Source organism: Pleurodeles waltl, chromosome 2_2, assembly GCF_031143425.1.
Source record: "Pleurodeles waltl isolate 20211129_DDA chromosome 2_2, aPleWal1.hap1.20221129, whole genome shotgun sequence".
NCBI lineage: Eukaryota > Metazoa > Chordata > Amphibia > Caudata > Salamandridae > Pleurodeles > Pleurodeles waltl.
In genome coordinates, this window is record NC_090439.1 from 1128254582 (window position 1) to 1128279353 (window position 24772).

Sequence of the window (24772 nt, forward strand, 5' to 3'; positions counted from 1 at the left end):
TCAAATTAAGCCCTGGGCAGAAGCAACACAGGGACATGGATGGTGGGGCCAAAAGGGCACAAAAACAGCAACTTGGAGCTGGCAGGAGGAAGCACATGGTTGAAGTACCATAATGCAAAAGGAACATAATAGCATAAACTACTCACCTGGAGTGGAACCACTTGTTATCTCACAGCAGGGTTTGAATCGCCGCTGTGTGATTGGATGGATTTTATTGGGCAGTGCTTAGTGAATTACTTCAAGCTGCTTCTACTTCTTTGGCACAAAAGAGTACATTGGCATAGTTGAAAATGTATGTGATCAACGTCACACACCTTAGGATTCTGCCCACCTTCACTTAGAGGTTGTCGGGCGGTCCATCCTGTGCCAGCGCGGCAGAGGTACTAGCCTCCCATGCTCTGTGGACTACTACTGCCATGCGTGGAGGCCTCTGCCAGCCTGGCATATACCCTCTGTGCCTTCAGAGGAGCTGCCGCCGCCATACCAGCTCTTGGAGGCATTGAACGTTTGCTGGGCCGCCACCATGTTTCCTCCAGCCACTTGAACAACTCATTTTGTTTTACAAAAGAAACTTCCAAAGAGGATTTCTTTTTTTTTGTTTAAACATCAAAAACATGACAGTGTCACTCTGGGAGTTTTATGCGAGCATCATTTTAGGCCAAGCTTAGCAGACAGCACAATCTGTTTGCTTGAGAAAGACATATTGTGGGCTTATCAAGAATGTACAGTTGTTTGCAGCTCGCCTGTTGCTTGACATTGGTTGACTTTCCTGTCACTCGTGTTTACCTACTTTCTATTGGATGGCCTTCCTTGTTTCAGCATGTCCATCATGTGTTTGTCCCTCCCAGAGAGTGTCGAACACTACCACCACTACAAAATGGTGTACAGCATGGCAAAAAACACTGGTACAGTCAATAGCTCTACGAGGTGAGACCTATTGGGTTAGATAAAGCCTGTTGTGTGTTTTTTTTTGTTTTTTTTCCTGTTCTGCACTGCCGGGGGGGTTCACCGCTAACAGAAATAAGATTGCCGTCTCACTCTAAATCAAGTGGGTGGGCCATAAGTGTGGCAGGCAGGCCACTCAGCCACGTTTGTGACCATCTATCCTGTCCACCAAACACTAAATCAGCCACTGAGTCTAACGGGTCCTTCCTTGGCGCGCGACTTAGCAGGTAGGTGTGAAGTCCCCCTAAGCATGAATGCCGACCACAGCCCTCCACACTGTTTGTACACGTGGGTGGCAGCTTGGAAAACCGCAGCACCGAGCTGCAAAGCTGCTCTCAGACACCGCCAGCCAGTCCCGGCTTTCCACCGACAGGGCTCTGCGTTGTAGAACCCGGACTTCTGCGTTGCCGAAGGTCAGAAGGTGTCACACGTGACGTGCCAGGACTTTTGCGGCAGCGGGAGGGGGATCCAGGGGGTGCAGCTCCTCCCTTGTTCAAATTCAAGAACTGCAAACGCACCAGCAATTACAAAATAGTGAATTTTCAAAATGTTTCCAAAGAAATCTACATATTTCGGCAGCAAGCTTCATTGCATGACTGTAGTGCACCCCCTAGTGTGTGAACTGGTAGATGCTCCTGTCAGAAAAAGAAAAGGCTAGGCTTTGTTTTCATTTTTAGGTTAAGCAAATGACCTCTTGTATACTTCTTTTGTGGGCTTCCACCTATTTCATTTGTTAGTTTCACTGTCATTTAAAAATCCTTGCTTGCTAGTGGTCAGTCATGCCTCTTTGTCCCTCCTTCTGTGCGGGAACAAGGACCAACTACTGTATAATTACTTTGTCCTGTTCATCTAGTCTGTAGGGGACTTTTTAAAACTTTGTTTCCCGCTCCTGTCCTGGGAAGCTTCCCATTTTACTTGCAGAGCATTCTTACTCTGAGCTTGGCTGTAAGCATATAAGGCTATTATCCTGATCACATTTGGTTTTTGTGGGCTCTCTGCACCCTCTCTGAGCTGCCTGGCTCCCACCCTTCTTTGGCTTTGATTTTTTTTTTTTTTTTTTTTTACCAAGTGTGCCTGCCTGTTGCTTTTAGCCTAGGCACCCAGCTCTACCAGAGCTCTGCAACCCTTAGAGACAGAGCCCACTTCTGCTCCATACTGGGATCTCACTTGCAGCTTTATCAGTGCACCTCAGTTCACACACTCCAAGCCCTCAGCCGTGCAAGTGCCAGGAACCCCACACACGCTGTCTGCCAGAGTACCTCAGTTCTTACTGTCGGTACACTCTGCTGCTCCAGTACTGGTACCTCGGGTGCAGCTCAATCAGTGCACCTCAGTTCCTACAATCATTCAATCAATCATAGGATTTATAAAGCGCACTGTGTACCTGAGAGGGTTTCAAGGCGCTGGGGGGGGGGGGGGTTGTTACTGGTCGAAGAGCCAGGTCTTGAGTCTTCTGAAGGTGAGTAGGTCTTGAGTCTGTCGCAGGGCAATGGGGAGGGTGTTCCAGGTTTTGGCGGCGAGGTATGAGAAGCATCTGCCACTGGCGGTCTTTCTTCGGATGCGCGGGCGAGGTTAGTGGAGCGGAGCTGACGGGGGGGGGGTGTAGAAGCTGAGTCTCTTTAGGTAGGCTGGTCCGGTGTTGTGGAGTGCTTTGTGAGCGTGGGTAAGACGCTTGAAAGTGATCCTTTTGTCCACGGGGAGCCAGTGAAGGTTTCTCTGGTGGTGGTTGATGTGGCTGTGGCGTGGTACGTTGAGGATCAGCCGGGCGGAGGCGTTTTGGATGCGTTGGAGGCGTAGTAGGTCTTTTGCTGAGATGCCTGTGTAGAGTGCGTTGCCGTAGTCCAGCCTGCTGCTGACTAGGGCCTGTCTCACTGTTCTTCTTGTTTCTGTCGGGATCCACTTGTAGATTCTGCGGAGCATGCGGAGTGTGTTGTAGCAGGAGGAGGAGACTGCGTTGACCTGTTTAGACAAGGTGAGGGAGGAGTTGAGGATGAAGCCCAGGTTGCGAGCGTGGTCGGACGGTGTCTGTGGGGTTCCTAGTGCGGTGGGCCACCAGGAGTCTTCCCAGGCGGAGGGGGTGGGTCCGAGGATGAGGACCTCCGTCTTGTCCGAGTTCAGTTTCAGGCGGCTGTTTCTCATCCATTCGGCGATGGATTTCCTTCCCTCGTGGAGGTTGGTTTTGGCAGTGCGCAGGTCTTTGGTGAGTGAGAGGATGAGCTGGTTGTCGTCGGCGTAGGTGAGAATGTTGAGGTTGTGTTGTCGGGCCACTTGTGCGAGGGGGGGGCATGTAGATGTTGAACAGCGTCGGGCTGAGGGATGAGCCTTGGGGGACGTCGCAGATGGTGGCTTCGGAGCGGAAGGGGTGGAGGCGGACTCTCGGGGTTCTGCCGGAGAGGAATGAGACGATCCAGTCGAGGGCTTTTCCTTGCTCCGAGGACACTCCAAGCCCTCGGCCATGCCAGGAACCCCGCATGTGCTGTCTGCAAGAGCACCTCAGTTCTTACAGTCTGTACACTCTGCTGTTCCAGTACTGGGACCTCTGACACAGCTCCATCAGTGCACCTCAGTTCTACTCTGGCGTGGTCACTTCCTTTCCTATACTGGGATCCAACTCGCATACAGTTCCATTACAGCAGCTCCATTCTAACATTCAGTCTCACTGCCAAGCCAATACTGGACCCAAAAGAGCAAAACACAGCTCAGCCAGCGCATCTGAAGTCTAACATCCAGCGCTACTGTTGATGAGAACCACCACAATCCCGGCAGAGTCCATCAATTCTATGGGTCCGGGAGTATGAAAGGGAAATAGTTGACAGGAATGTAGGTATGAAAACACAGCAGTAATTACAGTTAAGTGAGGTCCGTAGGTCTCTGGGCACTGGTGCCACTGCACCTGTTGCTCCATTGATAACCAGGCCTCAGGAGAGAAAGTGGACGGGGCAGAAAAGGTGAAGCAAAAGGAAAACAAGAGAAAAAAAAAAAAAGAAGAAAGAAGGGGTTGCAAAGAAATAAAGAAAGAAGGAAAAGAAAGCACAAAAGAACGAAAGCACAACTAAGAAGAAATAGAGCAAAACTTTGTCGTCGTCGAAGCAGGGCAGTCCTCAGAGGATTCAGAGGTCGCTGGTCCCTTTGGAAGGCGTCGCTGGAGCAGAGTTCTTTGGAAGGCAGGAGACAGGCCGGTGAGTTTCTGGAGCCAAGGCAGTTGTTGTCTTCTGGTCTTCCTCTGCAGGGGTTTTCAGCTAGGCAGTCCTTCTTCTTGTTGTTGCAGGAATCTAATTTTCTAGGGTTCAGGGTAGCCCTTAAATACTAAATTTAAGGGCGTGTTTAGGTCTGGGGGGTTAGTAGCCAATGGCTACTAGCCCTGAGGGTGGGTACACCCTCTTTGTGCCTCCTCCCAAGGGGAGGGGGTCACAATCCTAACCCTATTGGGGGAATCCTCCATCTGCAAGATGGAGGATTTCTAAAAGTTAGTCAGCTCAGGACACCTTAGGGGCTGTCCTGACTGGCCAGTGACTCCTCCTTGTTGCTTTCTTTGTTCCCTCCAGCCTTGCCGCCAAAAGTGGGGGCCGTGGCCGGAGGGGGCGGGCAACTCCACTAAGCTGGAGTGCCCTGCTGGGCTGTGACAAAGGGGTGAGCCTTTGAGGCTCACCGCCAGGTGTTACAGCTCCTGCCTGGGGGAGGTGTTAGCATCTCCACCCAGTGCAGGCTTTGTTACTGGCCTCAGAGTGACAAAGGCACTCTCCCCATGGGGCCAGCAACATGTCTCTAGTGTGGCAGGCTGCTGGAACTAGTCAGCCTACACAGACAGTCGGTTAAGTTTCAGGGGGCACCTCTAAGGTGCCCTCTGGGGTGTATTTTGCAATAAAATGTACACTGGCATCAGTGTGCATTTATTGTGCTGAGAAGTTTGATACCAAACTTCCCAGTTTTCAGTGTAGCCATTATGGTGCTGTGGAGTTCGTGTTTGACAAACTCCCAGACCATATACTCTTATGGCTACCCTGCACTTACAATGTCTAAGGTTTTGTTTAGACACTGTAGGGGTACCATGCTCATGCACTGGTACCCTCACCTATGGTATAGTGCACCCTGCCTTAGGGCTGTAAGGCCTGCTAGAGGGGTGACTGACCTATACTTGCATAGGCAGTGAGAGGCTGGCATGGCACCCTGAGGGGAGTGCCATGTCGACTTACTCGTTTTGTCCTCACTAGCACACACAAGCTGGCAAGCAGTGTGTCTGTGCTGAGTGAGGGGTCCCTAGGGTGGCATAAGACATGCTGCAGCCCTTAGAGAGCTTCCCTGGCATCAGGGCCCTTGGTACTAGAAGTACCAGTTACAAGGGACTTACCTGGGTGCCAGGGTTGTGCCAATTGTGGAGACAACGGTACATTTTAGGTGAAAGAACACTGGTGCTGGGGCCTGGTTAGCAGGGTCCCAGCACACTTCTCAGTCAAGTCAGCATCAGTATCAGGCAAAAAGTGGGGGGTAACTCCAACAGGGAGCCATTTCTTTACACAACTGAAGGAACAGATTGTCTTGAAATCACTGTTACTTATGATAAACTTAATTTCTTATCTGACAGAGTACATACTGGGTATTAGTTAAGAAGATGGGATCTCTTTGGAGTATTTGAAACAATCACCACCTTTATACAACACTCACTATCATAATTATCAAGGTAGAGTACTCTTGGCCTAATAGTTCTGACTCCCAAGAAACTCTTTTTAAATTACTCGGGAAAATAACGTTAATAATGTCCAAATCTACAAATGTCATACAGGCACAGTGTCAAATTAAAATTGGATGTCTAGATTATTTTCTTATCACCTGCCAGCTTTGCTGAATTACAAAGAAAGTTTGATCTTCAAAACATAGATTTTTATAATTTTCTTCTCTTGAAAGATTAAATGTCCAGTCTTGACTGGTACCCGTCAGTGAACAGTTGTCTCTCTTAAGCACATCTGACAAGTTAACTCTAGGTTGGAAATTGGAAACTACTGTTCTGAACTACACATAGTTGTTTTATCGCAAAGGGACTGGGATCATATCTGGAGATCGCCTTCCTCTTCAAACCTCAACCCAGCTTAGTAGACGCTGTAGGTTTTGGTAGATCCATACTGCATGCGGAACTCCTGAAAGATTCTTAAAATTGGGCTTGTTGACATTTGAACTATAGGACAGCTGAAGACAATATAATGTTCAAGAGATTCACAACTCTCACTGTCTCAACTGCTGGCAACATGGCTTCTTAATGGTCTGGGATATTTGGGGGGTTTTACTACACAGAGACTGTCACTGTCAGAAGCCACATTCTCCCACTCTTAGGTTCCACTGAACAGAATTTAGCAAGATGGTCAGCGCTCCAACTATCCCTGTGGGGGAGAGTCCAAGTAGTCAAGATGGTGACCGCGGTTAAGCTACCTGTTTTAAAAGGAAGGATGTCAATGCACCGGCTAACCTCCTGTCACAAATTGATTCCTTGGTTCACAGATTTTTTTTGAAGTTCTGTATCCCTGAGACTTGCATCTACTAAACTCCGTGCCGCCATGTCCTCTGGGGGCCTGGGCCTTCCTCCTTTTCCCACTTACTACAGGGGCGCTTGTCACAGACGGCATACCATCCATGCCAAAACAACAAATTGCCTCTATGGGTCAAGATCGAACACCACCTTTTATAAGGAAACGTCGGACCTCACAGCTCTGTATGCAGGTCCACGGGCATCACAAGATCCCCCTAATCCCATGCTATAGAGGTGAATGGGGTCTGGAAAACAACTTGTGCCTTCCTGCAGGGAGATAGCTTTCTACATCTGAGTGCACCCGAGGCACAATGCATCTATTACCGTTGACCACTCCATTCTGTCTTGGTCCTAGTGGAAACGCGCAGTAAGCCTGAAGATACGCCATGTAATGTCTGAGGGTGTCTGAAATCCTTCGAAAGACCTGCTGCAGTTCCACCTTCCACACTCCCACTTGTGGAGATAGCTCCATCTCCGACATAGCCTTTACTCACAGCGACACAAGGGGGATTGGTCTTCTCCATCTTTGCTTCATGTGTATTCAGTGCAATAGCGCACTTACAAAAAGCTGATTTATAGTCTCCTGATGTCCAAAATGTTTTCTGAGCCCCTGGAGCGCCTTCTCCGGACTCAATGGCAGACTTGATTACAGATTGATGGATGAGAAGTAGGGATGGTGGATGAGGAGTGATTGATTACTCACCGGCACAATGGTCGTGGCTACTTGCCTCTGAAAGCAGGGTTATGAGAGAATCTTGTATAAGTTCTGCTACTTTAAGTACTAGTGCTGGTCACCAGATAATTTACACGAGGCAAGATTGACTCTCACGTCAGATTGCTGGCCATGTCCCCGCCCAGACTGCGACATATTACACATTCTCTGGTCCCGCCCTTGCGCTGAAGAATTTCTATGGCGGGGGTGGGTCAATCACCTTATTAAATACATTCTTGGCTAAGTGCTTTCCCTCCAGGCTCCACTGGCGATCCTGCGTGACACCTGAAGATTGCCAACCCTTACTTCGCACAAATTCAACTGGATTGCTTCCATTTTGTCGGCACCCAAAATAGGCATACTCCGTGGGTGGGGTCTACGCCCAGTGCCCGACTCGGGAAAACTGGTTGGAAAGTGTGTCACTCACAGCTGAACTATTGGTAGACAATGAGGAAGCATATTTGCCAACATATGGGGTTCCCTTATTCGTGAAAGAGCGTACTAGCCTCATCTCCAGACTTCCAACATTTTCTTGGTTTCAGGCCAGCCCTCCTTTTGCATTTGCCGCATCATAGACTCTTAGGCTTGTTAAGGAGATGTCTACAGGCTCAGTTTTGTATTGGAGAAGGGGAGTCCATTGACACCTCAGTCACCTGTTCAAAGGGCGAGATCCTGCGCATTGTTGCATATCGACATTAGAACTACAGTTCAGCGTATGTCACATATACTCTGCATCCTGACAACTTTATTCCGCTTGGTTCTCCTGTACCCATTTCCTTTGCTATGATTCACTATAGACCTGTCATTCTCTTTCTCATAAGAACATTTTACCATTAACTGGGTGTCATCTACTGACGACCTCTGACCTTTTTTATTCAGTTACAGATGAGAGTAAAGGATGGGAACTCTGTATGCATGGGTTGTCTTATAATGATGTACCTGTATACAATGTCTTTAGTGGTTTCCCTTAAACTGAAATCTATACATTTTATGATGTACACTATGTACATAAATTATTAGAAAATTCAATAAAAAGATTTAAACTGTAAACAATCCCACAGTGGCCTCTAACTCCTTTCATAGCTTCTGCTGTACATGTCTGATGGTCACTGCGTTATCACTGTCACCAACATTAACACTGGGGGTTGTGCCCTGAAGAAGTCTCCCAGGGCCTGAGTTTCTTTTGGCCTTGTCAAGCTCCTTTTCTTCATTTGGGAGGGATGGGTTTGCTGATTACCTTTATTCTCAGCTTCTCCCTCTCTTGTTCTCCTGATCAATCTCTATGTTCTCTAGAGAGTGCGAAAGGCTGGGGCTTAAGACATGAAAATTCGGGTGGCAGCACCTCTGTTGTAGTGTTTCTAGCCGGCTGCCGCTCTGATGTCCTCAGTGCACTGATATAGTATTCGATTCTCCCTTTGGCCCGCAGCTTGGACCATAAATCAGCTCTTGGAGAAATGGTTATTCAGTTCATCTACAGTTCAACCAAAAACCTTTCTGGTTGCAGTTTCACATGTAGAAAGAAAATGTTTGAAATCATCTCTGGTGACCGTGCAATCCAATTCACCCAAACTTTTTCTGGTTACATTTTTTTTTTTTTTTTTTTCAAAATGTTTACATCTGAGGCTGCTTTTATTTCTGAGAGCTGTTTCTTTTTTCTTTTCTGAAACCTGAAAGGTTTTCATTCAACTGTAGATGAACTGTATAACCCTTTCTCCAAGAGCTGATTTATAGCCCAGGCTGTGGGCTCCTTGTATTCCCCAAACCAGCAGAGCTTTCTTGAACAGCCTTGAAACCAGTGGCAACAAACACACAGTTGCATTTCCTCTCCTCTGTCTTCATTCAGCCCATGCAAAAAGAAGACTTCTTTTCAGTGAAATAGAATGCAGGCCTCTCTTAACTCTGGTTGGTTACTGCCAACCAATCAGTGTGAAGGTGTGTTTCACAAAACTGATAATGTGTTGGTATGACTGAGGCATAGGGATGATGGATGAGGAGTAGGGATGATGGCTGAGGCATGAGAAGTAAGAATGATGGAAGATGGGTGAGAAGGAGGGATGATGGGTGAGAAGGAGGGATGATGGAAGAGAAGGAGGGATGATGGGTGATGAGTAGGGATGATGGCTGAGGCATGAGAAGTAGAAATGATGGAAGATGGAAGAGAAGTAGGGATGATGGATGAGGAGTAGGGATGGTGGATGAGGAGTGAGGAATGAGGATTTCCTAAATTTTCTCAAGCTCACCTCCTTGGTGGGAAATTAAGACACTGTACACCTGGGGCTTTTCCAGGGCCGAGGAGATTAGATATAACCCCAGTTTCTGATCACCCTTATTTCGGACTCGATATGTCGGATTTGCCATAATTTTACATCCACTTATTTCATAGGCCAGAATGCTGTACAGGTATGGGAAGAGGTAATTGGTCAGCGAAAATGTTTAAAATATAATTGGTAAACTTAGAATAAAAAGTTAAAATGTATACACGTGCATCTACTTAAGATTAAGTATGGGGTTGATTTATAAAAATAAATTAAAAAAAAAAAAAGGCTGTATAAACGTAAATAAAAAAAAACATTAACCAGAATGTAGGTTTACCACAGCAAATAAAAATATACGTTAATAGATATATGCATTTTATGGAGCTCAACACCCAATAATAAGCATACTGTAAGGGAGTAGGCAGATTAACCCCCACGCATAAATGTGTACATATGTTTATAGATTTATATCTTCAGTAACATCAAATATATTAAATGGTTGAAAAAAATAAACATTTAACAAAACACGATTTAATGTCAAAAATTAAATGCATCTAGACGATATAATTTTCATAGGGACTGACCAGGTCGGAACAAAAAAAATCTGAAATTACAGAGGTCGTAGGACCACGCAACCCACGAAGCCCCCATCACGCAGCCACAGGGGGGTGACATGAATTCCTGCCTTCTGGTAGGCGCTTCTAGGGGCGCTCATTGTACAGCACCCTCTCCAGGCTCCCGGGTACTTCGGCCTCAGGTGATGCTGTCGGGTTGCCCGGGCAGCCCAGAGGCAGCAGCGGGGGTTGTGCCTTGCTGCGGAGGGCAGAGGATGAAAGTTGCCCTCTCACTTCACATCGTCCCCGCGGTTAATCCCCTCTCGAGCTCCGTTAGGGGGGCGGCTCAGGCCCGGGGTACATCTTCTCAGAGTCTTAGCGGGATTGGATCCCGGCCGGCCATTGTGTCGAGGATCACACGGCTCGGCTTAGGTCGGCCGTACAAAGGCAGTGATAAGGGGGTGAGCCTGGAGCAGACGGGGGAGATTACAGGCTCCGGGAGAAGGGGTTATCAGTAGAGGCCCCTGTGGGGTCCCAGGCTCAGGGAGGAGCTGACGTCAGGCCTGTGAGTCTCATGAATGTGAGAGCTGCGCGAGGGGATGGGGGCAGCGAGTGTGCCGAAGAACACACGCGGAACAGAGCGAGCGCTGAGATCCAGGGTTCGGAGACACTGACCGTAATACAGAATGAGTGACTGTATGAAACTGGGAGAATCAGAGACCGCCTGACCTATTTCTTCGTGTATTTATTTCTGTATTTACCAAACGTGCTACAGCGTTATACACTAGACACGCGCCCTTTCATTGATAGTTACTGAGGGTTCAAAAGTACCAAATATTACCAAGAATATTCACGAAATGGTAAACGACTACAGAAAGTAAATTGCACAAGAAGCATAAATAGCAGTGGCAAGGCAGTGAGCGCCTAATGACATGGGGGGGGGGGGGGGGGTGTAGCCGTCTGCCCAAGACCAAAGGCAGCGTCTTGGCTAAAACACGTTGAAGGAGGAGGACCTTCTGTTCTGAAAGTCGCCGGTGAGATGGCTGTGCCTAGGTTTGGCGGTGATGAGCTCCAGGTTCTGGTTACGCTACCCCAGAAGGACGGTGCCAGAAGAAAGCTCCTTTTTAAAGGCCCGGGGTTCCAGCTGTGATACTTTGGCAGTCTGTGATGTCTAGAACCTCCCGATAGCTTGGGTTTCTCTTCCAGGTGATGGGGAGTTGGATGTGTGAGGGCCTTATGGGGGATGCCGGCAGCCTTGTACTTGGTCCTGGCTCCAGTGACAACCAGCGGAGAGAGAGACCAGCGTAGCCACGATGGCATCATTCCTTTTGCCCCCCTATATGAAGCATCCTGCCAACTTCAGCAGAATGAGATTAGCTTCGGGGAGACCAGTCAAGAGCTGTAATAGTCTGATCTGGAGGGTGTCAAGAGATTTCAGACCTTGCTCTGTATTGCAGCAGCAGGTTCCCCAGAGAAGGCCCAGCTGACAGCTCGCGGCGCTGGCCATGGTGCTGATTTGAGAATGTACATTAAGCTTTTGTCGCGGATGACTCCTAGGGATTTGAAGCTGTCAACTATGGCTTGTTTACTGTTAAGGATGGTTGTGTGTGTGTGTGTGTGTGTGTGGTTGTGTGTGTGTCAGTCTGGAATTGTAGCCTGTTGATTTCGAAGAGGACATTGGGAGGAATTCAGTTTTAGAAAGGTTCTGTTTTAGGAAATGAGGTCATCCAGTCTTTAACAAGAGTTTAGGGTGATGGTGAGGTGAGAGATGTCAGCGTAGAAGAGAGGTAAAGTCCCACACAAGATTCTTGGAGCAATCAAATTCAAGATTTATTGCATTATTTGTTCAATCATTATTTTGCTTCCAAACGTTCAAAGAAAGTCACTTCATTTCCTTTAGCGAAAGCAACATCCAAAATAATGGCACAAGAAGAAGAAAAGAAACCGCCAACACGTGTTTCGCCCCCTCTGGCATTATAAGCCGGGGCTTTCTCAAGGCTGAAAGAAAAGGAAAAAAACTTGTTGATAGTATTGATAAAACGGAGAAAGATATCGAGAAGCCTCCAAAAGCCACCGAGGTGTGAGCAAGAGAGCAGAATACTCTGCAGAAAAAGTCACCGATATTGTGCGACAGATAACACCGATACAGAAGCAGTTGTTTTGCGAGTGATTTCATGGTCACTTGAATAATTAGTAAGTTCCAAAGAGGTATACCAAAACAGTGATAAAATAGTGGTGAAGCAACTAGTGCTTAAATCCCAGAGAGAGAAAAAAGAAAATGAACCAGTGCTAGAAACATTATTTTTGAGAAATACAAGTGAAGCTAATTGATGAGACACGAATAAAGGAGTAATTAAAATAAACAAGGTATATCGTAAATATAAACATGCATTTATGATATAAATCGACTGCGCTTCTGTATCGGTGTTATCTGTCGCACAATATCGGTGACTTTTTCTGCAGAGTATTCTGCTCTCTTGCTCACACCTCGGTGGCTTTTGGAGGCTTCTCGATATCTTTCTCCGGTTTATTAATACTATCAACAAGTTTTTTTCCTTTTCTTTCAGCCCTTTTCAAAGGCTGATGGTAGGGCGAGATGCTTCGTGAGGGAAGAGCTGCCAGAGTTTAGCATTCCAGGTGCATCATCGATAACCTGTAGTAGTGCTGTTTCTGTGCTGTACCCCGGATTGAAACCAGGTTGGTTTTCATCTAGGCGGTTGTTGTTTTTGATGTGTTGGTTGAGTTTCTCCCTTGCAACATTCAATGTTTTTGCGAGAAAGGCAGGTTGGAGACTGGGCTATTGTTGTTGAGATCACAAGTATCTAAACACTTTTTGAGAAGAGGGGTGGCTTGTCCATTTATGAGCAGTGAGAAAATGTTCCTTAGCCGAGAGATTCACCAATTTTGTCCATTAGGGGAGCATGTGAGGAAAAATGTCTTGGGATTGGTTGTACAACGTGGTTGAGTTTGGCCTTCATAATTTTGAGTTAGTTTTCATCTTTTATGGCATAAAATAGTTGCCAAGTGCCTTTGTCTAGTTATACTCCAATGTGACAGAAACATAAAATGCCCGTGGTGCCTCACTGTGAAAGAGGTTGCAACTCCGATCAGCCTCAAACTTTTAACCATGCTGCAGTTCAGAGAATGAATGAGCAATTACAATGCCTTTACATTTTGTTTGTATTATGTCATGTTTACTGCTCATTTACAGAGGTCAAATGTCAGGCTGTGTCTTTTGACAAACTGTTGCTTATCCTTTTAACAAGAAGATTGGTGTGAGAAATTGTAAAGTGAGGGGTGTGGCAGTCCTCAAGGCACACCTGTAAACAAACTGTGTACATTAAAAAATATATCAGCCATTAGCAAAGTACACAAGGCACAACTTTTTAAGTTACTCTGAGGTGTACTGGAGACCAAGATTTTAATATGATAAAACGAATCAAGACATTTTACTTGGTGATGCGCCAATAAATTGACTGAGTTCTCACACGTCTATTGCTTGTGGCTTATTAATCAGTACAATGTTTGGGGAGTTGAATGGAGAATGTAAATCCGTCTCCCACCAGCATACGTTAGTAATATATCTGCAACAGTGCGCTCTAAAATGTACCTCACTCCTACAGCTCTCGGCTGAGTGGGCGTGGCTCATTTGCTTTGTTAGTTCTTTGTGATTCTTGGATTTTTCACAGTCCCCGTGACTTCAGTGATATAACAATGATGGCTGCACCACCACTCTGAACACTGTTCCATCCCCACCAGCACAGGGTCTCATCCTCTGAAAGTCATCTCAACTCCACCGCAGTGGTCCATGTAAGCCGGCCCTAGTAGCGTAACATGAAATGATGCCTGCTACCCTCACAGAATGTAAGGGGGGGTGGGGGGGCCTCCCATAGCTCACAGATATTCATTGGTCTTGGGCTGACCCACCCTGCCCTTCAGTGGCTGGAGGCCCTATGGAGGATGGGGGGCCCCCTCAGCCACAGGGGCTGCAGGGGCCTGCGTCACTCCCCTGGCTTTAGCTCCTTCATGAACACAGTCCCAAGACATGACAGTCTCAATGTACAGAACTCTCAACTTTGGGGAAACCTCATTAGGATGAAGGAAGTCCCTGCTCTGTGAAGCCCTCGCTGGGTCTGTATACAGTGCTGTCTCTCTGTGACTGAGCACCCGTCTCTGTGGAACGCTACCGTCTGTACAGCGGGATGTCTCGGAGGGAGCACCCGTCTCTGTGGAACGCTACCGTCTGTACAGCGGGATGTCTCGGAGGGAGCACCCGTCTCTGTGGAACGCTACCATCTGTACAGCGCGATGTCTCGGAGGGAGCACCCGTCTCTGTGGAACGCTACCTGTCTGTGCATCAGGGTGTCTCGGAGGAGCACCCGTCTCTGTGGAACGCTACCCGTCTGTGCATCAGGGTGTCTCAGAGGGAGCGCCCGTCTCTCTGTGGAACGCTACCCGTCTGTGCATCAGGGTGTCTCAGAGGGAGCACCCATCTCTCTCTGTGGAACGCTACCTGTCTGTGCATCAGGGTGTCTCGGAGGGAGCACCCGTCTCTGTGGAACGCTACCCGTCTGTGCATCAGGATGTCTCGGAGGGAGCACCCGTCTCTGTGGAACGCTACCCGTCTGTGCATCAGGATGTCTCGGAGGGAGCACCCGTCTCTCTCTGTGGAAGGCTACCCGTCTGTGCATCGGGGTGTCTCAGAGGGAGCACCCGTCTCTCTCTGTGGAAGGCTACCCGTCTGTGCATCGGGGTGTCTCAGAGGGAGCACCCGTCTCTCTCTGTGGAAGGCTACCCATCTGTGCATCGGGGTGTCTCAGAGGGATCACCCGTCTCTCTCTGTGGAAGGCTACCCGTCTGTGCATCAGGGTGTCTCGGAGGGAGCACCCGTCTCTGTGGAACGCTACCCGTCTGTGCATCGGGGTGTCTCGGAGGGAGCACCCGTCTCTGTGGAACGCTACCCGTCTGTGCATCGGGGTGTCTCAGAGGGAGCACCCGTCTCTCTGTGGAACGCTACCCGTCTGTGCATCGGGGTGTCTCGGAGGAGCACCCGTCTCTCTCTGTGGAACGCTACCCGTCTGTGCATCAGGGTGTCTCGGAGGGAGCACCCGTCTCTGTGGAACGCTACCCGTCTGTGCATCCGGGTGTCTCGGAGGAGCACCCGTCTCTCTCTGTGGAACGCTACCCGTCTGTGCATCGGGGTGTCTCGGAGGGAGCACCCGTCTCTGTGGAACGCTACCCGTCTGTGCATCAGGGTGTCTAAGAGGGAGCACCCGTCTCTGTGGAACGCTACCCGTCTGTGCATCAGGGTGTCACTGAGGAGCACCCGTCTCTGTGGAACGCTACCTGTCTGTGCATCAGGGTGTCTCAGAGGGAGCACCCGTCTCTGTGGAACGCTACCCGTCTGTGCATCGGGGTGTCTCGGAGGGAGCACCCGTCTCTGTGGAACGTTACCCGTCTGTGCATCGGGGTGTCTCAGAGGGAGCACCCGTCTCTGTGGAACGCTACCCGTCTGTGCATCGGGGTGTCTCGGAGGGAGCACCCGTCTCTGTGGAACACTACCCGTCTGTGCATCAGGGTGTCTCGGAGGTGGCACCCGTCTCTCTCTATGGAACGCTACCCGTCGGTGCATCAGGGTGTCTCAGAGGGAGCACCCATCTCTGTGGAACGCTACCCGTCTGTGCATCAGGGTGTCTCGGAGGGAGCTCCCGTCGCTGTGGAACGCTACCCGTCTGTGCATCGGGGTGTCTCGTAGGAGCAGCCGTCTGTGCATCAGGGTGTCTCAGAGGGAGCACCCGTCTCTGTGGAAAGCTACCCGTCTGTGCATCAGGATGTCTCGGAGGGAGCACCCGTCTCTGTGGAACACTACCCGTCTGTGCATCGGGGTGTCTCGGAGGGAGCACCCGTCTCTGTGGAACACTACCCGTCTGTGCATCGGGGTGTCTCGGAGGGAGCACCCGTCTCTGGAACGCTACCCGTCTGTGCATCGGGGTGTCTCGGAGGGAGCACCCGTCTCTGTGGAACGCTACCTGTCTGTGCGTCAGGGTGTCTCAGAGGGAGCACCCGTCTCTGTGGAACGCTACCCGTCTGTGCATCGGGGTGTCTCGGAGGGAGCACCCGTCTCTGGAACGCTACCCGTCTGTGCATCGGGGTGTCTCGGAGGGAGCACCCGTCTCTGTGGAACGCTACCTGTCTGTGCGTCAGGGTGTCTCAGAGGGAGCACCCGTTTCTGTGGAACGCTACCCGTCTGTACGTCAGGGTGTCTCGGAGGGAGCACCCGTCTCTGTGGAACGCTACCCGTCTGTGCGTCAGGGTGTCTCGGAGGGAGCACCCGTCTCTGTGGAACGCTACCCGTCTGTGCGTCAGGGTGTCTCGGAGGGAGCACCCGTCTCTGTGGAACGCTACCCGTCTCTGTGGAACGCTACCCGTCTGTACGTCAGGGTGTCTCGGAGGGAGCACCCATCTCTGTGGAACGCTACCCGTCTGTGCGTCAGGGTGTCTCGTAGGGAGCACCCGTCTCTGTGGAACGCTACCCGTCTGTGCGTCAGGGTGTCTCGGAGGGAGCACCCGTCTCTGTGGAACGCTACCTGTCTGTGCATCGGGATGTCTCAGATGACGCACCCGTCTCTGTGGAACGCTACCCGTCTGTACATCAGGGTGTCTCAGAGGGAGCACCCGTCTCTCTCTGGAACGCTACCCGTCTGTGCATCAGGGTGTCTCGGAGGGAGCACCCGTCTCTATGGAACGCTACCCGTCTGTGCGTCAGGGTGTCTCGGAGGGAGCACCCGTCTCTGTGGAACGCTACCCGTCTGTGCATCAAGGTGTCTCAGAGGGAGCACCCGTCTCTGTGGAACGCTACCCGTCTGTGCATCAAGGTGTCTCAGAGGGAGCGCCCGTCTCTCTGTGGAACGCTACCCGTCTGTGCATCAAGGTGTCTCAGAGGGAGCAACCATCCACAGTCTGTGCATCAGGGGTCTGTGATGTAGTTTCTAGTCCTTGTTAAACACTCGGAAGACGGCCACACTGAAGTTTGTTCCTGTGAAGCAGCTCTTATGTTGATTTTGTATCATTGGTCGAACGAGAGATGGGTGAAGGTTGGGTTTAGCACCCTTACTAGTGATCAGGTCAAACACGGTGCCAGAGGGGGAGTAGTCTGGCTGGTTGCCCAATGAAAGCACACAGGCCGGGGCAGGAAATGACGCAGAACTGCAGGCCGCACGTAGTATCCAGCTGCAGGTGGACAGTCCCAACAATGTTCAAGATGTTTCTAAAACTCTAGGAAGTCTGCTGGGGCCGGAAGGACGGGCAGTAATTGAACGGCAGGATGGCCACGGACTCCTTTGAGATACAAGGCAAGGTCTGCATCAAAGTCATCGACAATGAGGCCACTGGCCGAGCTGACGCACTCGTCCCCATCCACAACGTGGTGCTCGTCAATGCGGTTGTAGCATGAGTTCCTGTTCCCTACACTCTAGCTTTTGGCTCTGACGCCGATCATGGTGATCTCGTCATGTGTAGGCATGCTTGGTGGCAGGCATAGACGGTGTAGGCATTGATGATTCTCAGTGACTCGACTGCTTCTTGGAGGATGGGGACTTGCCTGCTGTTTTCGGCAAGGATTGCGCCATTGGTTTAGATGGCACCTGAGCTGCAAGCTAAGGAAATGCCTTTGAAGTATCTATGGTCCTAGACTTTTCTTTCCTTTTATTACCTTCTCTGAAGATTATCTACCTACACCGGGAGGGACATGGATGGTTTCAGAGAAGAGGTCAAAAGATGAGGCTCAGACCAGCCCTGGCCTTAAATTTGTGGCTTTGGAAAAAAAAATCTTTTTAGATTAATCCACTCATATCAACAACCCACCCGGGATACACAAGGGCCTTGCTTCTCTGACATTAATGAGCTTGTTACTGAAATTTTGGCAAATCGAGCATCTGCTTGCCTTCAGGAGGTCGATCGTGGGATATGCTCTCGGCCCCACATGATTTGCAAGGTTCGAATCAGGCTCTAGCTTGGATGGAGTGCGGTTCCAAGGGCTTGGCCATCAAAATGTAAAGAGGTTAGGGATCTGGTTGCCTTCTCTAGATGGTGGTGAGAGGGGCCCCAAGGGCCAATAATGGACAACAAATATGTAGGAAAGTGCTGGAAGGAAGAGACTAGCAGGGCTTTGAGGATCCCCCTCCTGTTGGCTTTAGCAAGGGAGGAAACCTGCTCCGCTCAGCCTCTGTGGGGAGCTGGTGCTTGAGCTCTGAATGGCCTCACCCAGTGGCTGCTTCAGTGCTGGACTGTATGCGGCATTGCCGTATCCCCGGAGTACTGAGGATTCCCAGTCTGAGACCATGTGAATCTATGAAAGATTCAAGGTTGGAGAGGGAAGGGTGTTAGTGAACTATCACACATCATTTTGTAACTACCCCTCTGTTAATGTGGGGTTATTGTAGTCCATTGAAAACATGATCGCTCATCTCTGAAATTCTCGAGTCCTCTTCTGGTATCTCTGCCAGGAGGCCATTTTAATATCCGTTTCAATAAAACCCCCACAATGTAACACAGACTGCCCATTACAATTAACAGTGTCCGTTCCATATCCTATATCTAGTGTCTTCATTTCACTTGTGAGGCGGTATTGACTCCGCAGGCTTTGATTTCTGTTACTAATATATATATATATATATATATATATATATATATATGTATGTATGTATGTATGTATGTATATGTATGTGTATATATATATATGTATGTATATTTTTTTTTATTAATTCACCATTCTACAACCAGCATCTTGGCCTTGTTCATAAGTTACTGTGGGGGTCTTTAGACCTTGCTTGGAGGCAATGGCCTTCCCTTTCCTGATGGGGCTGCCCAGATGTAGACTTCTCGCCAGGTATCCCAGGGTCTGTGCCCCTCCCTGGACCTCGGCTATGGTGCCTCTGCTGAAGGCGCCGACGCTTTATTGAGGGCTCACCTTGAATGACGCTATTAAACAATAAAATATTTTACTTTTTAAGAACACATTTGCAAAGCGCGAATTTGTAACTAAATAAAAAAAAAATAAAAAAAAAGAATGCCCCTACATGAGTTCTTTTCGGGATGACTTTACTTTGGGCTCCCGTGTAAAACGTGAGAGTCCCGGGTATTAAAATCTAAGAGGCTATGGTGGCCATCTGTGACCTTGGGGCCTGGTGGCTCTGTGGTGGCCATCTGTGACCGGATGGCCCAGTGTGTCTAGAAGTTGGTTAAATAACGCATAACCCATTGCCCCGGGTATACAATATATCGGACACAAATGGTCCCCAAGGGAAAAGTGTTGCCCTTGACTTCCACTGCTATTTTGTTAAATAATATAGTGTGTAGAAGGAAAGTTACGAAAATATACAATTTTATTCAATGTCAAAAAACTTTTAATGACAGAAAAAAATAGTCACAATAAAGTGCTCCTGTATAGTGACGGCGCAGTGCGAAGTGGCGAACCGCACTGGTGTTATCTACATATATACATGTGACTGAAAAGAATATTAATAATGTTGTCATGGGATATCTATTCTTTAGACATCCACATCCATATATCATCAATTTGAAAGCCAGTCCACAGTTATGTCTCGACGTTTCAACCCTATTTCAGATTAGTCAGCATTGGGTCATCACCATTTGTGTCCGATATACTGATTGCCCGGTGGTTCTTTGGTGGCCGTTTATGTGACCTGAGACCCCGGTGCCTCTGTGGTGGCCGTTTGTGACCTGATGTCCCAGTGGCTCTGTGGTGGCCGTTTGTGACCTGATGGCCCAGTGGCGTTGTGGTGGCCGTTTATGTGACCTGATGGCCCAGTGGCTCTGTGGTGGCCGTTTATGTGACCTGATGGCCCAGTGGCTCTGTGGTGGCCGTTTATGTGACCTGATGGCCCAATGGCGTTGTGGTCGTTTATGTGACCTGATGGCCCAGTGGCGTTGTGGTGGCCGTTTATGTGACCTGATGGCCCAGTGGCATTGTTGTGGCCATATGTGACCTGATGGCCGGGTGGCTTTGTGGGGGCCGTTTGTGAGCTGATGTACCAGTGGCTTTGTGGTGGCGGTTTATGTGACCTGATGGCCCGGTGGCTCTGTGGAGCCAGAAGAGGCTTTACCGGTGTAAACCCTGGGCTTTGACAGACCCCACCAGAGCGGGAGAACCGTGAGGTGCGCAGGGCTGAAGCGTTGCTGGATTTGGGATGTCTTCCACTTAGCCAAACTGTAAATGACACCGTGAATCTGTTGGGCCAGTAAATGGAAGCACAGTCCATTCATTCGGTATTCAGTCGCCTTCTGGCAGGTGTTACAGAATGGCCACCATGTTTCTGCTAAACCCTCTTGTGTTCTATCCACTGGTCATTTCCTCCCTCCTCGCATAACTGGAGGAATGATGGAGGGACTGAACTGAGTCTGACTGTGAGGCTAACACATAAACACCATCACCTCCAGCCTGGCGGCCCCTGCAGCTCTGAGTGCTAGATTTGTAGTGACCGGTCATGCTTCTAACGTGTGTTTTTATATTTTGGTTTTTCAGATCCTGAAAGAGATCAGCACCATCTTCCCCTTATTTAAAGGGGATTATCAGGGCTGGAAAGACTCCATCAGGCACAACCTGTCCTCCAACGACTGCTTCCGAAAGGTAAGACCGGTCGCCTCGCCCTGGTATGGAGACGGAGGTGAGGACGGTACCTGCGGCCTGTGACTGGCGGGGGAGGGGTGTGTGTGTAGGGAGCCTGGTCATGGTAAAATGTACACACTGCTCAATGTGTGTGTAAAAATGTACACACTGCTCAATGTGTGTGTAAAAATGTACACACTGCTCAATGTGTGTGTAAGGAGCCTGGTCATGGTAAAATGTACACACTGCTCAATGTGTGTGTAGGAGTCTGGTGATGGTAACATGTGCATACTGCTCAATGTGTGTGTAAAAATGAACATACTGCTCAATGTGTGTGTAAGGAGCCTAGTAAGTCCCAGTTGTGTCAAACTCCTAAATTCATAAGAGATTTGTGGAGCTGGAGTTGGTGCCGGCTGTGGGCTGGTTCTGCCGGGACATAGTGCCTTGAGTACTGCCTGCAACCAAGGGAGTGTGAGACTGAGGAAGGATGAGAAACAACAGATGGGAAGAAACAGGAAAGAATGAACAGGAGTAAAAAACAAGGATGAAAAGAAGAGGAGTAAAATGAAATAAAGGTGAAATGTCTGATGGATTAGTGAGAGTATGAATGGATGGAAGAGTGGAAAACATGTAGTGAAAGAGTAAAGAGAAAGATGGATAAATGGAAGGACAAATGGATGAAGAAGTGAAAGGATTGAGCGGTGAAAGCTTGAACAGATAAAAGATTGGGCAGGTGGGTAAAAATGAAATACTGCTTGAAAGAGTGAAAGGATGGATGGATGATGAATGGAAAGGGACTGACCGATTAATTGATGAATTGACAGACGGGTGAAAGGATTGATGGCTGGAAGGAGAGGTAAAGGATGAGGGAACCCTCCTGTGTAGGGTCAGGCATACCTGCTTCTTTGCGTACTTTGAGGTGTGGTTCGCGTGGGGGGTATTTCCCCCCACGGTGCGGGCACACAGCGAACGGTGCTATCTCACTGGCACATTGTAAGAATCTTGGTATGACGGCGCGTGTTTGCTGTAAGTGAGCTTTTAATCGGCATCTCGCGTGCCGGGTGTGTGGTATTTGTGGTGTAACAAGAATGTATTGTAGGGGGCAACATATGCCAAGGTGGAGTTGTGTGGAGTACAGATTACTATTCAACAGGCCTATACTAAGGAGGGTGTACATGCAGATACAGTCACTATCCTGTAAGTTGTGTGATGGGTCAAGGCCTGGCTCGGGGAGAGCCCTGTACAGCGGGCACATGGACAGCGCCTACAAGCGCCTCCTAACACATCTGGGACCGGGTCCTCTCCTGATGCTGAGCAGTCCATTCTCTTGCACGTGCTTTTCATGGAAGGCGCACCAATCGCAGAGCAGCGATCCCTGAGAACCGCCCTTACTGCGGTCTCCAGGGCAGAAGACAAAGAAGCCGTCTTATCCTGAGCGGGCAACAATCGCCAATGGGCGTTCTAGAATGAGACCTTCTATGACGTCAGCTGGGCCTTTCAGAGGGAGATATAATGCTTAGCATCAGGGCCGGCTTTAGGGGGGTGCGTCTGGTGCGGCCGCACTGGGCACTGACCTCAGAGGGGGGCGCTATATTGAGAAATAACTTTTTGGTTTTAAAAGACCTGCTGCAGAGTTCCTTGTGTGTCCCGCTTTCAGGCAGCAGTAAAAATGTGAAGCTAACTTGTGATTAATGTTCCCGCTAGAGAGTGGGGAGATCGAAGCTTTGTCTAGTGGCAGTTTTGACTCGCTATAGTAGCGCAGAGGATTAATGTGCCTGCTGCAACGAACAGGTCTTTATTTTATGAGGATAGCTGAGTGGAATAGTAAAGACCGCCTTCACCAGCGCTTTAAAACAAATTAATCGTATCTGGGAGAGGGACAATAGAGAGATGAGCAGCACTTTTGCTAGGTGGTAGTGAGGGAATCCAAGGAGGAGGCCAAAGGGGGCTCACAAAACAATTGTCGCACCAGGAGCTACCAGCGCTATATCCGGCCCTGCTCAGCAACTTAAAAGTCCTACAGCTCACATGACTGTATAAAGCCTTCCACCTCCTGCATTCATCTCTTATTCACACTGTAGGGAAGGTGTCTCTACACCTAAATGGTCACACATAACGTCCTACTGTTTGTAGAAATGTTCTCTGTAGCAGACCAGACATCCATTAAGAGACACAAGTCTCTATGTTGGATTGCAACACCTCCAATTGTACAGGAGGACTGATTCCTGTTTTGTTTACTTTTTTCTCCCCCTTTAATTCCCTCTCTTTGGTCTGTTCCAGGTGCTGAAAGATCCAGGGAAACCACAGTTGAAGGGGAACTTCTGGGCTGTGGATGTCTCCCGTATCCCCCTCGAAGCCCTCAAGCTGCAGAACACCGCTATTGCTCGCCAGGGCTGCACCATCCTAGTCGATGACCTTGCACCCTACATCCTCCATGGGGAGAGGTACAACTTACAAGGACCGATGCAACGACATGAAGCTCCGCCTGGCCTGCCCCCCTGTGCGATTGAAAATGACCAACCCCCTGTCATTGTTGGCAAGAACAATAACTCCTTCATGATCGATTCTCTGCTGCAGGGCTTGGAAGGCATGAGTATTCCGGGTAAATCTCCTTTGTCTGAGAGCAGCCCCCAGTCAACGGAGTCTCACCAGTATACGCCCACCGGAAATGGCTTCAGCAGCAACGATCATGTCTGGTTTCCTACCCAGTACCTTTACTCCCCCTCTTTTTCTTGGCGGCCATCTTGTAGCCTCGGCTACACCTACAGCACACCAGTGGACCCCAGGACTTTCTCGTCCTCCTCCAGCCTATCCACTATTTCCTCCATCAGCTCTGTCTCCGACGATGAGAAGGAGTCCAGGAACATTAGGCAGCAAATGCAGCCTCGCAAGAGGCCCACAAAGCGCCCTCGAGTGGAGAACGGGGTCAGCAGCAGCTCCAGGTCCGACTCCGAGGACACTGATGACCAAGCACCATCGGAGTCTCCTAAAAGTGCACCCCTCATGCCATGGGAGCTGCCAACTTCCTACACCAAGTGTGTGCCACCCAATGCTGTGGCCCCACCAAGTGCTCACCCTTTCTTTCAGTTCTCCAGCCTGCCTGGCTTGCCTCATTATGCCTACAAGCCAACCGGGTACTGGGGGGTGATGCCAGCACATCGAAGCGCTGGGCAACAGAGCCATCGACCCTCCGCGCCAATGGATTTGGACAGCATGCTGCAGGCGGTACCACCCAACAAGAGTGTTTTCGATGTCTGGACAAGTCATCCAGGAGACGTACTCCTCTTGCCCCCATTTTTCAGCCTACCCTCATATCCCAACGGTACAGATTTTGCAGGTCCACGGCCATTTTGATCAACTGTCCTAGCAGCATAGATATTGTGATCAATTGTCTCCAATCATTTGGCTCATACTTGGTGAGTGGCTCCCATTGGCACAGATCTGATCGCGTCTGTCAATTTGATCACCTTTGTGGCCAGCAATATGGTGTGAAAAGGAGCTTGTCGTAAAGGGTGCATCACTGCTACGTGCAAGGACCTGACTGCCCAATGAAGCCACATATGTTAGGTGCCATTTTTAAAGAGTCAGGCTGGCCAAACTCCCACAGTTTGGCTAGGGTTCCGAAAGCAACCACCAAAATGATACAGAAGAATGTTGTCCGTAGACGTAGCCATCCCTAGATGGACAAGTCCATGTTGGGCAGGTTTTCAGATACTTGGTGAAGGTTGTGTGCTGTCCCCAGCCAGGGTTGCATGCAAAGTGTTTTCTACATGCGATGAATTTGCACATCTGTATATATCACGGCTTGCTGCTATTTGGCGCTCCATGACTTTGAAAACTTTACTGGATCGCTTTTTGGATCAAGAATTGGTCTCCGGATCCTTTAGATACATGTTAGCTCTATATGTAAATATGGCTCCTACAGAGAGGTTTTAAATAAATGTCTTGTTGCTTCCATTGGACTGCCTGCAATGGGTGCAGCCATCATTTTAAGTGACCACTTGAAAGAAAGCTAGTTGTGCAGGAAGCCTTTTGCAACAGATCTGTTCAATTACCGTTTTCAGTTTTTGTGAAGAAAGGGCGGCGATTTGACAGTATGTACCTGTGATGACCTTCCTAAAGTGACCTGAAACTGGTTCATGTTTTTCCAAACCCTTTCAC

The 24772-nt window shown here is 49.2% G+C and overlaps 1 protein-coding gene across 1 annotated transcript in view; it reads left to right on the forward strand.

Annotated features, from left to right (window-relative positions):
* The window catches only part of LOC138282931 (forkhead box protein H1-like), a 28809-nt gene extending 4112 nt beyond the window's left edge, over nt 1-24697 (forward strand). Inside the window, exons 2-3 of the mRNA XM_069220990.1 lie at nt 20528-20632; nt 22892-24697. Of these exons, the coding sequence (XP_069077091.1) occupies nt 20528-20632; nt 22892-23965 (1179 nt within the window). The 3' untranslated portion in view covers nt 23966-24697. The remainder of the gene's footprint in view (nt 1-20527; nt 20633-22891) is intronic.
* The last annotated feature ends 75 nt before the right edge of the window (nt 24698-24772 follow it).